Source organism: Littorina saxatilis, linkage group LG8 (assembly GCF_037325665.1).
Source record: "Littorina saxatilis isolate snail1 linkage group LG8, US_GU_Lsax_2.0, whole genome shotgun sequence".
Lineage (NCBI taxonomy): Eukaryota > Metazoa > Mollusca > Gastropoda > Littorinimorpha > Littorinidae > Littorina > Littorina saxatilis.
The window spans coordinates 14,954,350-14,971,501 of NC_090252.1; the positions used below are offsets into that span (position 1 = coordinate 14,954,350).

Below are 17,152 nucleotides of genomic sequence, written 5' to 3' on the forward strand. Positions count from 1 at the left end.
TGGTTATCCAAGACTATGGATAAAGCTCGCATAAGATTACGTCACGGTCAAAAGTGTTTGACGTCAATTAATGCATCATGACGGCATGCCTCCCTGTAGTCTTTCTCTCTCGCGTGGTGTGTGTGGTCTCGGTCATTGTTACTTTGAGCGGGCCGAGACTATTTGGCAGTCGTGTCCCTGTAAGTAGGCTACATGCAGACAGACAGATCTAGATCTAGTGTCTCTCTTTCTTGCACAGTGTCACCTAAGCTTACTGTGTGTGTGGGTGTGTATGTGTGACGGAGTGATTGAGTTTGTGTTACTGTTTGTCGATTTCTTACGTGAGCCTTGAAGGCTTTGCCTCTTGTTGTTCTTGTTTGTGTTATTGCAGAATCGGTTTTCTCTTATTGCTACACGTGTCTCTTTATTACATTTCACCATCGCCCTACCACCCTGCCCCTCTCGGTATTCCACCCCTCGGTTTTCAGTGGTAAATATTAGTAATCGAATATTGAAGCTACGTTGAGTCAAAGGTCACAGAAGATTTGCATCGTGCAGCACTGCACGAATTGGGTCAAAGGACACAAACGATTTGCGTCGTGCCGCGAAGGAAAGATAATCGCGATCTTGTTTCTCATTGCCTCTCTGTTTTTCATTAGACTTGTCATTCTGCTTGCTCGGCTTTGTCAGATGTCTTCATTTCTTGTTGCTATGTTCTTTGCTTTTTTATTATTATTTTTTTATTTGCGCTTAGTTTATCGATACAACGTCGTGTGCACGGGTCAAAATGTGTGTGTCAGGGGTCAATTGGTTTGACTTAAACTTGACGTTCGTGTTTCTCCAAACAGAGATACACGCACTCCATGACTTTGTGAGAAGATAAAACATATCGATAGGGTTCATTTGTTTGCGATAAAGCATAAATGTATGACCTTTGATGAGGTAGTTTTTTTGTTTTGTTTACATTTGCCAGTTTGCCAGTTCGTATTTGGAACTTGGCGAAGCAGTGTCGTCTGTTTAGGTCTGGAGAAACGCCAATGAAAAGAGCCGAAGAATCCTCGAGCGTTTCTATTGGGTTTGCTTTTGATTATCCATGTAATAGGGCTTCCTGCAACTATGGTAACCGGGGATTTATTCCCCGGGGAACATGACATTTATTTCCCAGGTGCTTGTGAATGAAAACTCGTGAAAATGATGACAATGATATTTATACCCCAGCCCAATGAAGTTGGAGGGGGTATACTGGATTCACTTTGTCCGTCTGTCTGTGTGTATGTCTGTTTGTAAATGGAACAATATTTTGATACAATGATACTTAACCTTAAGTGAAATTGATATTTATACCCCCGCCCATTGAATACAAACTCAACAAGTAATACGTTTCATACATTGAACATGTCTTCTTTATTGTTCTCAACTCAAAATTCAAATTAAATGTCCAAAGACAAACATTATTTATAATCTTCAAAAATGTAATGATTCTTCTTGAGTAATCCCAACTCAAAATTCTAATTACAGGTTTAAAGGGACACATATCAAGTTTTGTTTTCCCTCTTTGCCATGCTTAGGTGGCTAGGTCACCAAAATGGATCGAAAGGCATGGCAAAGAGGAAAAATGGAAGCTAATTTTTGCCCCTTTAAAGACGAAAGGCACAACAAATAATTTTCACAAATGAAACTTTAATTTTTTTAATGAACTAAAAATTCAAGTGGAGAGGGGATGAGAGACGTGAGGAGATGGCCGCGGTTGCGAGATGGGTGGAGAGTCTGGGCTATAAAGTTCTTGCACGCGAGACAATATACTTCTTTTTGTGTGTGTGTGGGGGTATTTTGTTTATCAACTCTTTCTCTCTCTCTCTCTCTCTCTCTCTCTCTCTCTCTCTCTCTCTCTCTCTCTCTCTCTCTCTCTCTCTCTCTCTCTTTCTCTCTTTTTCTCTCTCTCTCTCACTCTCTCTCTCTCTCTCACACACACTCTCTCTCTCTCCCTCTCTCTCTTTTTCTCTCTCTCTCTCTGTGAATATTTTTGTCATCCTAGATATTGGGAGGGGGGGGGAAGACATGTTTGCCCCCCCCTCACCCCAGTAACAGCAGCTCCCCCCCTCCCAGTTTCCGACACCAGTGCACTGAGTACATACGCACACACACACACACCACACATACACACACATGAAAGCTACATTTATATTAGCACATCTCTGTTTTCAGTGACACTTGTTTTTTTCAATACACAGCAACCACCAAAATTTTGTATATGAATTATTCAAATGGTTTGATAAAGTGTCAGTTGATATGAACAAACCTCCCCCACCCCCTACACCTAAAAAAAGGGAGTGGAGAGATGGATCAACTCAAACACACATCTGAAGCTGTCGCGCACACGAAGACGGATCAACTCAAACACACTTCGTTGGGCAGGGGTATACATATTGTTCCATATCTGACTACATTTTACGGGTGAAGCAAGTTTACCTTTAGTAGAGTTTCAGAACAATTATGTAAATTAGTAAGCTTTCAGAACAATCACGTATGAGGGCTTACATGATTACGATGAAATAAATAGTAGACTTTCAGAACAATCATGTAATAGTCACTTTTTCAGAACAACCACGCGTTACAAACGTTAAGTTTTTTTATGAATCGAACACGAACCCGCTGTGACCCCAAACTGGGGTCAAGTCAGGAGATCATCAAACCTTAGCTAGCAGAGTGCACAATTTGAAAGGCTCAGCTTCACAGGGGTATACATATTGTTCCATATCTGACTACATTTTACGGGTGAAGCAAGTTTACCTTTAGTAGAGTTTCAGAACAATCATGTACATTAGTAAGCTTTCAGAACAATCACGTATGAGGGCTTACATGATTACGATGAAATTAATAGTAGACTTTCAGAACAATCATTTAATAGTCACTTTTCAGAACAATCACGCGTAACAAACGTTGACATTGTCTCACGTGTTTTGAGAGTTAGTGCTTTGAAACGTTGCTAACTTCAGGAGTTTGATGAACTACCCATATGGACTTGGTTTGGTTGACCCTCGTCATAGTGTGGGTCAAAACGGGGTCTTGTTCAAAAACATTTAAGTTGAGGTTTTCTTAGATATGTTGGGGGTAAGAGTCTCCAAATTTCACAGGTGTTGATACTCAGCAGACAGGACCACAATTTAGCTTGTTTTTGACAAATGTCGTGGGGGTCATATGTAGTGGAATCCTTTTTTGACTCACATGCGAAGCAAAAGTGAGTCTATGTACTCACCCGAGTCGTCCGTCCGTCCGTCCGTCCGTCCGTCCGTCCGTCCCGGCGTCCGTCCGTCCGTCCGGAAAACTTTAACGTTGGATATTTCTTGGACACTATTCAGTCTATCAGTACCAAATTTGGCAAGATGGTGTATGATGACAAGGCCCCAAAAAACATACATAGCATCTTGACCTTGCTTCAAGGTCAAGGTCGCAGGGGCCATAAATGTTGCCTAAAAACAGCTATTTTTCACATTTTTCCCATTTTCTCTGAAGTTTTTGAGATTTAATACCTCACCTATATAATGATATATAGGGCAAAGTAAGCCATATCTTTTGATACCAGTTTGGTTTACCTTGCTTCAAGGTCAAGGTCACAGGAGCTCTTCAAAGTTGGATTGTATACATATTTTGAAGTGACCTTGACCCTGAACTATGGAAGATAACTGTTTCAAACTTAAAACTTATGTGGGGCACATGTTATGCTTTCATCATGAGACACATTTGGTCACATATGATCAAGGTCAAGGTCACTTTGACCCTTATGAAATGTGACCAAAATAAGGTAGTGAACCACTAAAAGTGACCATTTCTCATGGTAGAAAGAGCCAATAAGCACCATTGTACTTCCTATGTCTTGAATTAACAGCTTTGTGTTGCATGACCTTGGATGACCTTGGGTCAAGGTCACATGTATTTTGGTAGGAAAAATGTGTAAAGCAGTTCTTAGTGTATGATGTCATTGCTAGGTTTAGCTGAAGGTCAAGGTCATGTAAAGGTCAAGGTCAAGCATGTGAGTCGTATGGGCTTTGCCCTTCTTGTTTAACTTCTTTAAGACTTACAACCCTGAGAAAATCAGGTCTTCAAAAAAAAAGTCTTAAAATGGAGATCAACCTACAAAGGTTATAAACAGAATATCTGAAAACGGGGTCTTCAAAATATGGAGATTCATATCATTTCATTTTCATTTCATTTCATTTTCATTACTTTATTGTCCCATCGCTGGGAAATTCGGGTCGCTTCCTCCCAGTGGAAAGCTAGCAGCAACGGAGTCGCGCTACCCAGGTGTCTGCGTGTTTAGGTGTATTCAGCCACCTGCACTTATGGCAGAATGACCAAGGTCTTTTACGTGCCATTGTGATGACACGGGGGTGGGACATGGCTTCCGTCTCTGGGTCTGCACATAAAGTTGACCCGTGTCCGTCCCGGCCCGAATTCGAACCTGCGACCTTTCGATCACAAGTCCAGTGCTCTACCAACTGAGCTACCGGGCCCCCGGGGGTCGAGGGTCTTAAAACAATGGGAGTCTTCTATCGGGTAGGGGTTGTCCTTGCTTGGAGGGTGAGGAAGGGAGAGCGTCTCCTTTTTTGACTCACATGCGAAGCAAAAGTGAGTCTATGTACTCACCCGAGTCGTCCGTCCGTCCGTCCGGACGTCCGGACGTCCGTCCGGAAAACTTTAACGTTGGCTATTTCTTGGACACTATTCAGTCTATCAGTACCAAATTTGGCAAGATGGTGTATGATGACAAGGCCCAAAAAAACATGCATAGCATCTTGACCTTGCTTCAAGGACAAGGTCGCAGGGGCCATAAATGTTGCCTAAAAACAGCTATTTTTCACATTTTTCACATTTTCTCTAAAGTTTTTGAGATTCAATACCTCACCTATATAATGATATATAGGGCAAAGTAAGCCACATCTTTTGATACCAGTTTGGTTTACCTTGCTTCAAGGTCAAGGTCACAGGAGCTCTTCAAAGTTGGATTGTATACATATTTTGAAGTGACCTTGACCCTGAACTATGGAAGATAACTGTTTCAAACTTAAAACTTATGTGGGGCACATGTTATGCTTTCATCATGAGACACATTTGGTCACATATGATCAAGGTCAAGGTCACTTTGACCCTTATGAAATGTGACCAAAATAAGGTAGTGAACCACTAAAAGTGACCATATCTCATGGTAGAAAGAGCCAATAAGCACCATTGTACTTCCTATGTCTTGAATTAACAGCTTTGTGTTGCATGACCTTGGATGACCTTGACCTTGGGTCAAGGTCACATGTATTTTGGTAGGAAAAATGTGTAAAGCAGTTCTTAGTGTATGATGTCATTGCTAGGTTTAGTTATTTGACCTTGATCCTGAAGGTCAAGGTCATGTAAAGGTCAAGGTCAAGCATGTGAGTCGTATGGGCTTTGCCCTTCTTGTTTTTTTTTAAGGGGAGGGTGTCTGCTATTGGGGTAGGTCTTATAACCCTTACATTGGTGCAATTCTGTAACACATGTTACATACTTACTTACTTTACTTAGGCCCTTTGCCCCCAGCGGAGCATAGGCCATTGACGACATTAATGTTCTCCATCGCACCCTGATCTGGGCTGTTCTTTCTGCTTCTGCCCAGCTGTTGCCTTGCCTCTTTAGTTCTGCCTCTGTGTTACATAGCCACTGGTGAAATAACAGAGAGAAAAATAAAGAAAAACTATTATAGGTTTTCGCATCCATGGGAGGTAATCGGAACCGACCAAACAGACTGAGCCAGTAGCGCGACATATATGTCAAACAGGTGACAGTATACGTAAAGTAGCGCGACATATGTCGCGACAACCAGCCTAAGGGTTAAGGGGGGGGGGGGGGGTCCACTGTGATGGGACATGGCGAAGGCGAGTCGTGTTAGCATTTGCCTTTCTTGCTTTTAGACCTAAGGCACAACAAAATAGGTGTGGTTAAGGTAACATAGCCACAACAAATAGGGTAGGATGTGTACAAACCTACTTGACAGGGAAATAAGTGTGCGACTCCAGCGCTTTCGCTTTCATTGCGTTTTCTGCACTCATTTATTTTGGTGACAAATGTATTTAAAAAGTTATAGGGTCGGCCCCTAAAAATAGGGTAGTTCGGGTTACCGTAACCACACCTATTTTTATTTTATTTTTAGGCCTAAACGATTCAATTATGCGTCAACAAAAACAAGGCAATACACGAAAGGTGAAAAGAGCGTGCGATGTCCTTGCCTTACGGCCGACGTCAATTACACAAAGACCACCAGTTTTCCATCACTTTTGACTCACCTGAGTAATGGGTGAGTCTTAGTATTCCTCCGTGTCCGGCCGTCAGGCTATGGACAAAAACATTAACGTTGAGGTTATCACGGTGCCCTAATTGAAAGAATAGGTAAAGTGAGTCACTTTTTTTCTTTTAGGTTGGACACAAAACAATGTCGCAATAAGTCTGGTATTGTCAAACCCGCTGTAGACACTTTGAGCTGGTTTTGTAGTGAGATTAGTGGTATTAACATCGGCTTGCCAGCTATATGAATAGGATCAAATACACGTTGACGCTAAAAAATAAAATGCCAAGCTCTTGAGAAACATTTTTGAAGGACGTATCTACAGACAGTCGAAAGAAATTGTATTTTTAATGTCCTGTTTAGTACTTATGGCAGCCATAGCTTTCCATGTGTGTCATTTCAGAGATCAGCACACACCTTACCCAGGTCCAAGCCGTGTGTTTGCCTGAGATCTGGGAGCCAATGATGAATGTTACAATTCACTGTTTTCTGCTAAAGTCGGCTTTCCCATCACAATGCAACCCTGGCCACGAAAACAAAACCAAATTCCGACACAGTCCCGACGGTCAAAACTTCGTGGACGTGTGCACCCTTTCTGACATACTTGGCGAATGCACTTCTTCTGGACCATGTGAATGTGACGCAGCGAATGCTACTCACCACATGTTCCACTACACGTTTGAAGTCAACAAAAGCCGTCAGGGTGACTGGGACTGCCTCGTGCCCTGCTGGGTTGGGGCAGTTCCCCTCACGTTCGGACAGGTGGACTGCGACAACAAAAAAGTGTTCGGTAAGAAACCTGGCGCTTGTTCGTTATCTGTCAACAATTCCTTCTTTAGGACTGCGAGGGGGGGGGGGGGGGGAGGTACGTAAATAACGTTTAACCTATCATGTGAACAGATTTGTGTCGCATTAGTGCTGTGAGTGGATTAGCAACATATCTTCATGTTGCAGATGTCAACAATGTTACTGATCTCAACAATGTTACTGACGCGGAATCATCCAGTTCCCCAAGCTGTTTCGTCTTCGGACTGAGTGCTGCAGGAGGTGCCTGCGTCACCGTAGCAGCAGTCGCTGGAGTTTACTGCATTATGGAACGCAAGTCAGGAGGTCAACAGAAGGCCCCTTCAGCCGTTGCTGCACCCCAAAATATCTTTCCAGAGAACATCCCTCCAGCCGAATTCTCGCCAGCCAACGCCCCACCAGACAACGGTCCTCAGGTTGCTGGCAGCACTGGGCCACCAACAGGTCCGGCTGTTCCCATCATACCTTACGATAAGCCTGACGAGCCCAGTGTCACTGGTTCAGATGCCAGTGAAGGCGTAGAGGGCTCTGATGTGGACATATTTTCAGCACCCTTTCAGTAACCAGTTTGGAGATGCGTGACATACAGGGTAACCCCCCAAAAATGCCACCCACAAACATTCTAATAACTTCTACATCTGTTGAACAAATTGCTTCATATTTGGTTTACATTAACGTCAGCTATGGCCTTCCACAAATAACTAAAAGGGGCCATTTTGTAGATTAAATGGTCTGGCTTTTGTGTTATCGCCAAAAACGTTTGACATTGAGCGGTAGCCATACTTACCTAATTTAAAGCCTTTAGACTTTTACCTTTTTGATTATTTGATTGTCTGAGTATAAAAATAACACACACACACACACACACACACACACACACATACACACACACACACACACACACACACACACACACACACACACACACACACACACACACACACACACACACACACACACCCTTGCTCCCCCGAAAGTCAGTGACCTGAAGAAAGCATTTACAGCTAGGTTCAAGGCAATCCCTAGACATGAAAGCGTTGGTGTCATTGACAATTTCTGAGGTGTATTTTGAGACACATTTTATAGAGACGTAAAAAGTCGGACCATATTACCTACAGACTGGACACTTTGTGGAGTGGTCGTTAAAAAACTAAAGCTCGTTCACAACTATGAAGAAATTCGCTAAACTCAAATGACTGAAAAACATTTCCCTGTTCGTTGTAAAGTTACACTTGCGCAATGGCGCGCAAAATTCATCAATGACATGAAAGCATTCCCCCATGAAAAATGCCCTGATCCTGTCGGTAATTGCTGTATTAAAGTCAATGACTGCCTGATGTTGTTTATACTATGCTAGGTCATTCGAATTACCCCAGAGGTAACTATCAGGAGGGTTTAAATCGGGTAAGTTTGGCCACCGCTCAACTTCAAACCTCATATTGATAAGTCGATCCCCAAAATTTGAAACTGTTTTGAAATCGCACAAAGGTAAGACCATTTAATCTACACGATTGCCTCGTTGTAAAATGGTTATGCATAAGTTGACGTTAATTTACGTCAAATATGAAGTTATTTGGTAAACGGATGTTGAAGTTGTACGTGTGTGTGAGTGGTCACCCTGTCCCAGCTAGCAAGCTTTCGTCGGCCGACTGACGATTTCAGTCGGGTGACGTCGTCATATGTCGTGTGTCGTCGTCCGTTGTCGCGCCGATACCGTTTGACTGTGTATAAATGTACGTAATAAACCCCGACATCGGCCCGACGCAATGTTGCTGTCGATAAAATTATGCAGAGTTACGGGAGATAACAAATTGATGATCATTATTTTAACATTTGTTACGTCCCCTGTTCAAGCGTCGGTCCAGCAACGGCGTGACATTATGAGACTGACCATGCAAATGCGAAACTAAATTATTCATATTTGTTGACTTTTTCACATAGGAGTAGGATAATTAATTGTAAGTTTTATTTGCATATTTGCAATCAAATACAGCATGAGCTCAAATCATGAGTTTTACATTTTAAAAATACGCCATCATTTACTTGAAATATTCGAATAGCTTTCCTTACGGTAAACAAGATTGAGTGTGCAAATGGCTGCTGCTTTCCCGCGTGAGCGAATTTTATTTGTTTTCTTAGTTCAAGTTAATATCGAAAGAAGAGACATTTTTGGGAATGTTGGACAGCACATTGATGATATGTTATCCGAGACGAATGTCGCCTCGGGATCTCAATCTGAGTGCTGGTCCCAGTGCCACGTGGTGGCGGTGAGAATAGTTGTGTAGCCAGTGAGTCAGGCTCTTGGCAATGACAATCAGATTCAGACGTCAACTCGAGGACAACCGACGGATGGAGCGAGTAAGTGATTTCGGTTTTTTTTGGCTCTCAATGTTAGTTTTGCTGTTACAGTGAGGGGGGGGGAGGGAGTACATACTGCTGTATCTTATTCTGTATATGTAGATGTAGGTGTGTTTTGTCCTGTTACAGTGGGGGAGGGGGGTGTTGTACACACTGCTGTAAATATAGATGTAGGTGTGTTTTGTCTTGTTACAGTGGGGGGGGGGGGGGGGTGTGTGTACATACTGCTGTAGATGTAGGTGTGTATTGTCCTGTTACAGGGGGGGGGGGGTAACATACTTCTGTAGCTGTAGGGGGAGGGGGGGTACATACTGCAGTAGTTGTTGGTGATTTTTGCACTGTTACACTGGGGGGGGGGGGGGGGGGGGGGGGTGGAGTACATACTGCTGAATCTGTAGCTGTAAGTGTGGTTTGCACTGTTACACTTGGGGGGGGGGGGGGTGTACATACTGATGTATCTGTAGCTGTAGGTGTGACGTGTATTGCATTGTAACACTTGGGGTGGGGGGGGGGGGTGTACATACTGATCTATCTGTATCTGGTGGTGTGTTTTGCACTGTTACACACTTGGGGGGGGGGGGGGGGTGTACATACTAACTGCTGAATCTGTAGCTGTATGTGTGTTCTGCACAGTGACACTGGGGGGGGGGGGGGGGGGGTTGTACATACTGCTGAATCTGTAGCTGTAGGTGTGTTTTGTACTGTTACACTTGGGGGGGGGGGGGGGTGTGCATACTGATGTATATGCTTGGCGCTGGTGGACAATATTCACTTTTTTGGCCAAAAACACACTTTTTTGGCCAAAAACGTACATTATTGGCCAAAAAGTGTGTTTTTGGCCAAAAACATGTTTTGGCCAAAACTTTTAAGTGCAAAGTTTTGGCCAAAAAAATATTTGGCCAAATCTAAAACATTTGGCCAAATCTTCACTTTTTTGGCCAAATGTTTTAGATTTGGCCAAATCTTTTTTTGGCCAAAACTTTTGCATTGAAAGTTTTGGCCAAAAAATAGTTTTGGCCAAAACTTCATTTTTTGGCCAAATCTTTGAGTACCCCTTGGCGCTGATAGACAATATTCATTTTTTTGGCCAAAAACGCCAGTTTTGGCCAAAAAAGCAAAGTTTTGGCCAAAAAAGTATACTTTTGGCCAAAAACGCCAGTTTTGGCCAAAAACGCCGGTTTTGGCCAAAAACGCCAGTTTTGGCCAAAAACGCCAGTTTTGGCCAAAAACTAGTGGTTTTGGCCAAAACCAACAGTTTTGGCCAAAAAATTATAGTTTTGGCCAAAAAAGTGAAAATTGTTCACCAGCGCCAAGCAGCTTGGCGCTGGTGGACAATATTCACTTTTTTTTGGCCAAAACACACTTTTTTGGCCAAAACTGGCGTTTTTGGCCAAAAAAAGCAAAGTTTTGGCTAAAAAAGTATAGTTTTGGCCAAAAACGCCAGTTTTGGCCAAAACCGCCAGTTTTGGCCAAAACCACCAGTTTTGGCCAAAACCACTAGTTTTGGCCAAAAAAGCAAAGTTTTGGCCAAAAAAGGATAGTTTTGGCCAAAAACGCCAGTTTTGGCCAAAAAAAGTGTGTTTTTGGCCAAAAAAGTGAATATTGTTCACCAGCGCCAAGCAGCTTGGCGCTGGTGGACAATATTCACTTTTTTTGGCCAAAACACACTTTTTGGGCCAAAACTGGCGGTTTTGGCCAAAAAAGCAAAGTTTTGGCCAAAAAAAGTATAGTTTTGGCCAAAAACGCCAGTTTTGGCCAAAAACGCCAGTTTTGGCCAAAACCACCAGTTTTGGCCAAAAAAGTGTGTTTTTGGCCAAAATAGTGAATATTGTCCACCAGCGCCAAGCTGCTTGGCGCTGGTGGACAATATTCACTTTTTTTGCCCAAAACACACTTTTTTGGCCAAAAACGTACATTTTTGGCCAAAAAAGCAAAGTTTTGGCCAAAAAAGTATAGTTTCGGCCAAAAACGCCAGTTTTGGCCAAAACCGCCAGTTTTGGCCAAAACCGCCAGTTTTGGCCAAAAAAGTGCGTTTTTGGCCAAAAAAGTGAATATTGTTCACCAGCGCCAAGCTGCTTGGCGCTGGTGGACAATATTCACTTATTTTGCCAAAAACACACTTTTTTGGCCAAAACTGGCGGTATTGGCCAAAAAAGCAAAGTTTTGGCCAAAAAAGCAAAGTTTTGGCCAAAAAGAGATTTGGCCAAAAAAGTGAATATTGTCCACCAGCGCCAGCAAATACAAAAGATTTTGCCAAAAAAAGATTTGGCCAAACAAAAAAGATTTGGCCAAAAAGTGAAGATTTGGCCAAATCTTTTTTGTTTGGCCAAATCTTTTTTTGGCCAAATCTTTTTGTGGCAGAAGTTTGGCCAAATCTCCCGTTTTAGCTAACATAAACAGTTTTGGCCAAAACTTTTACATAGAAAGTTTTGGCCCAAAAAAAGTTATAGCCAAATCTATTTTATTTGGCCAAATGTGTGGGTTGTTTTGGCCAAATCTTTGTCTTTTTTGGCCAAAACTGGCGGTTTTTGCCAAAAAAAGTGAATATTGTCCACCAGCGCCAAGCATAGATGTAACTAGCTGAAGCTGTAGGTGTGTTATGTACTGTTACAGTAGGGGGAGGGGGGGGGGTGAACATACTGCTGTTTTTGTAGCTGTTGGTGTGTTTTTGCACACAGGGGGGGGGGGGGGGGGGGGGATTGGGGTTGTATACTGCTGTATCTGTAGCTCTAGGTGTGTTTTGCGCTCTACACGAGGGAAGGGGGTGGAGTGTTGTATGTTTGGTACTGTTACAGTGGTGGCAGCGGGGGGAGGGGGATGTACATAATTCTGAATCTATAGCTGTAAATGAGTTTTGTACTGTTACAGTGGTGGCGGGGGGGGGGTTGGGGGTTGTACATACTGCTGTAGCTGTAGGTGTGTTTTGCACTGTTACTAAGGGGGAGGGGAGGTGTACATACTGCTGTAGCTGTAGCTGTAAGTAATTTTTGCACTGTTACACTTGGGGGGTTGTATATACTGCTGAATCTGTTGCTGTAGGTGTGTTTTATACTGTAATTAATACTGAGGGGGGGGGGGGGGTGTATACGGCTGTATCTGTAGCTGTAGGTGTGTTTTGTACTGTTACAGTGAGGGCGGTACGCGGTAGGGGCGGGGGGTTCTACATACTGCTGTATCTCTAGCTGGTGATTTGTTTTGCACTGTTACACTGGGGGGGGGGGGGGGGGGGGTTGTACACACTGCTGTATCTGTAGGTTTGTTTGCAACTGTAACACTGGGGGGAGGGGGGGTTATACTGCTGTAGCTGTAGCTGTAAGTGAATTTTGCACTGTTACACTTGGGGGGGGGGGGGGGGGGGGTGGTGGTGGTACATACTGCTGTATCTGTAGCTGCACCCAGCCAGCAAGACATTAGCGGCCGATAGTCGGCCGAACACCCTTCAAAAAAGTCGGGCAGGTGACGTCAAAAGATACGACGCGGGTGTTGGCCCGACTAACTTTTGCAAAGAGGCAACGAGGCGGCCGACAGGCGGCCGAACACCTGTACTATGGCGGCACGCATCCGGTCCGATGTTAATCGGCCCGATGGCTTGTTGGACCTGCGGCCCGACACCTTATGCCGACATCGTCCCGATGTCTTCCCGCTGAAATCGATATCTTCCCGATGTCGGCATAAGGTGTCGGACCGCAGGTCAAACAAGTCATCGGGCCGATTAACATCGGACCGGATGCGTGCCGCCATAGTGCAGGTGTTCGGCCGCCTATCGGCCGCATCGTTGCCTCTTTGCAAAAGTTAGTCGGGCCAACACCCGCGTCGTATGTTTTGACGTCACCGGCCCGACTTTTTGAAGGGTGTTCGGCCGATTATCGGCCGCTAATGTCTTGCTGGCTGGGGTACCATCTAGTTCTAATAAAGACGTCGCGTGACGCGATATTCACACATTCTGAGTCTTCACCATCCCCAACCTCTCTCTCTCTCTCTCTCTCTCTCTCTCTCTCTCTCTCTCTCTCTCTCTCTCTCTCTCTCTCTCTCTCTCTCTCTCTCTCTCTCTCTCTCTCTCTCTCTCTCTCTCTCTCTCTTGTTACCATTGACATAATGATGACACCGGCACGGTTGGCCTAGTGGTAAGACGTCCGCCCCGTGATCGGGAGGTCGTGGGTTCGAACCCCGGCCGGGTCATACCTAAGACTTTAAATTTGGCAATCTAGTGGCTGCTCCGCCTGGCGTCTGGCATTATGGGGTTAGTGCTAGGACTGGTTGGTCCGGTGTCAGAATAATGTGACTGGGTGAGACATGAAGCCTGTGCTGCGACTTCTGTCTTGTGTGAGGCGCACGTTATATGTCATAGCAGCACCGCCCTGATATGTCCCTTCGTGGTCGGCTGGGCGTTAAGCAAACAAACAAACACACAAAGACATTAATGATTAAAACGTTCTCTCCCTCTCTTGTTCGAGTACGCAAGCTTGTCCTCAGTGTGTATGTGTGTACAGTATTCGTTTCTCTCTCCTGATTACTCAGGGGAGTCAAAAATGAGTAGCTGTATGGCAACTCGCTTTCCCGAGTTAGAAAGCAGCCCGGATATGCATGGGAATAACCTCACAGAACTAAATCTTATTCTTATCGGTAACAAGAAGATTGGATGTGCAGAGTCAGTCTTTTTCCCCTTCATTACCGCATATGTTTTTCTTGTGATATGTTATTTCATATTTTTTAATGTTAAACATGCGTTTATTCAATAAGTTTGAATATGAATATTGAATAAGTTTATTCTAGTTTGGTTTTGCTGTATATATCTATAGTGTGTATTTTTGATTGTCTGAGTATAAAATATATATATATATACAATACGAGTGGTTTTTTATATGGCTTGTATTTCAGTCAAGACCCAGCGGATGAATACCAAGGGACTCACGAGCCTCTGGCGAGTACGAGTACGCACTATGGTTTGCAGCCATTGTGATAGTTTTCGACTGTTCAAACTAGTGTTATGCACGGGTTAATAAAACTGCGGATAGAACTCTTTAGCAGCAAAGCAATTAAGAGTGTATCACAATCTACCTTTAAGCATATTTCTTATTGGATTCAGATTGTGCCAGCTTAAACTTCAGTTTTTATCTGTATGCTGTCGTTTTGCAAGGGAGGCTACTCTTTGGTTTTGGTTTTCATGGCAGTTTTTCGTACATGTAACAGAGTATGTTCTTGTAAATCGGTCTGCAGTAGGCCTACTTAGAGACACGGAGAAAACGTTCGAAACAGGATTGAGGGAGCACTTTTTCTTTCTGTTGTGTTACATAATTCTTTTTTGGATTATTCCTGGGGTGGCGATGCTTGTCGATACACGAATAGCAAACAGAGACTGAATCAGGTTCGATCGTTCGCTAGCATCTGTGTATCTTATACGTTGAATGTTCGGTTTTTTTTCGACCTGCATTGCTTTCATAATGAAAGAAACGTTTGTTTATTGCATCCCATACATCAGATCAGTTCCGAGATTCATTTTTGCGTGAAATTGATATGGTTTTTTGAGCCGTGCGATACGATTTTGGAACTTCGTACAAATGTGTCACATTGTTCGGCGCGAGGTCAAACCCAGCCAGCAAGACATTAGCGGCCGATAATCGGCCGAACACCCTTCAAAAAGTCGGGCCGGTGACGTCAAAACATACGACGCGGGTGTTGGCCCGACTAACTTTTGCAAAGAGGCAACGATGCGGCCGATAGGCGGCCGAACACCTGCACTATGGCGGCACGCATCCGGTCCGATGTTAATCGGCCCGATGACTTGTTTGACCTGCGGTCCGACACCTTATGCCGACATCGGGAAGATATCGATTTCAGCGGGAAGACATCGGGACGATGTCGGCATAAGGTGTCGGGCCGCAGGTCCAACAAGCCATCGGGCCGATTAACATCGGACCGGATGCGTGCCGCCATAGTACAGGTGTTCGGCCGCCTGTCGGCCGCCTCGTTGCCTCTTTGCAAAAGTTAGTCGGGCCAACACCCGCGTCGTATCTTTTGACGTCACCTGCCCGACTTTTTGAAGGGTGTTCGGCCGACTATCGGCCGCTAATGTCTTGCTGGCTGGGTGCAGCTACAGATACAGCAGTATGTACCACCACCACCCCCCCCCCCCCCCCCCCCCCCCAAGTGTAACAGTGCAAAATTCACTTACAGCTACAGCAGTATAACCCCCCCTCCCCCCAGTGTCACAGTGGAAAACAAACCTACAGATACAGCAGTGTGTACAACCCCCCCCCCTCCCTCAGTATTACAGTATAAAACACACCTACAGCAACAGATTCAGCAGTATATATGTTACAGGCAAGTTGGGAAACCAGGCATTTCCGGAAATGACTACCGAAAAGTAGTCATTTACGGAAATGACTGATTCACTCGGTCATTTCAGGAAATGCCTAAAGTTTAGCTGGATATTTTAGTCATTTCCAGTAATGACTGAAATTAGCTGTTAGGCATTTCCAGAAATGCCTGACACACAAACTCTTGATCAATCGAAACGCACGCACGCACGTGTACAATAAGAATGAAAAGGGTTATAAATATGTACCAGATTTTAATGTTATTATCTGTCAGATTAAAAGGTAGATAAAAGAATAATAACAAAATGAAATACTAAAATACACACATTTTCATGTAGATTTGAGTGTTAATTACTCTTCTGTTCATTTGTTTTTGCATGCCAGGCTTTAGTGGCATAATGCTTTACGTTCAGAGCATTTGCACTGTGCACTTTAGGAATGGAAATGGTTATAAATATGTGCAAGAATTTAAAATGTAGATAAAATGTAGAGCAATGAATAAAACACACACACACCAACACACACACACACACACACACACACACATACACCAACACACACACACACACACACACACACACACACACACATACACACATAGTTTGAGTACCAGGCATTCTTCTGTTCATTTGTTTTTGCATGTCAGGCTTTGGTGGCAACGACTGTTGCAGAGTACTTTACGTTTGAAGCATTTACACCTATTTGTTTGACACTTTTTTCCCCCCAGAGCAGTTGCATTTGGTAAAGCCCTGTCCTCCACTCAAGGAATTTTGAACAACTGCCTCGCGGACACTGACCTGTTTGTCACATTTTACATCTTGCTCTGTCAAGAGTTTCTGTGCGCAGAGTTCAAATTCATTTCTAGTGAAAGATCCTTTCAGTACCCCGCTTCTTGTTGCAATTTTATACAGGTCGTTTTCAGTCTTGTGCAGAATAATTCCCAGAATGTTTCTGGGATCTCCTCGACCCCTGTCGACCAGGGGAACGGGCACTGCCACGTTGTCTCCAGGTTGTCCCGGGCATAGCTCTATTCTGCTACGCTTTATCATTCGCTCTGCCTGCCCCTTCTGGCATTCTCGGCTGGCCTCCCGTTGACGATTGATACTTAGTTGCCGTTTGTTGAGCAAGCGAAGTTCATTATTTTCAGTATGCAGGACTCCTTCGCCACCATTTGATAGTTCCTGTAGAATGGCAGTGGCAGTGGCATCAGTCATTGACGGTTCACCTTGGACTGTTTCGACGACTCCTTCCCCACCATTTGATAGTTCATGTAGAATGGCAGTGGCAGTGGCATCAGTCATTGACGGTTCACATTGGACTGTTTCGACGACTCCTTCACCACCATTTGATAGTTCTTCCTGTAGAATGGCAGTGACATTAGTCATTG

The 17,152-nt window shown here is 44.1% G+C and overlaps 2 protein-coding genes across 2 annotated transcripts in view; both read left to right on the forward strand.

Moving 5' to 3' along the window:
• Positions 1-17,152, forward strand: part of LOC138974523 (pleckstrin homology-like domain family B member 1) — a 504,261-nt gene that overhangs the window by 201,990 nt on the left and 285,119 nt on the right. The window lies entirely within an intron of this gene.
• LOC138972192 (uncharacterized) lies at positions 6,568-7,766 on the forward strand. Its single transcript, XM_070344935.1, has 2 exons — positions 6,568-7,076; positions 7,241-7,766. The coding sequence occupies exons 1-2, from the start codon at positions 6,674-6,676 to the stop codon at positions 7,651-7,653; spliced, it is 816 nt and encodes a 271-aa protein (XP_070201036.1). The 5' UTR covers positions 6,568-6,673; the 3' UTR covers positions 7,654-7,766.

Excerpts from the sequence above, each read along its gene's own strand:
- LOC138972192 (XM_070344935.1), top strand. The coding sequence starts at position 6,674 with ATGTGTGTCATTTCAGAGATCAGCACACACCTTACCCAGGTCCAAGCC. Across the intron at positions 7,077-7,240 it reads CGACAACAAAAAAGTGTTCG|ATGTCAACAATGTTACTGAT; the intron begins GTAAGAAACCTG and ends TTCATGTTGCAG.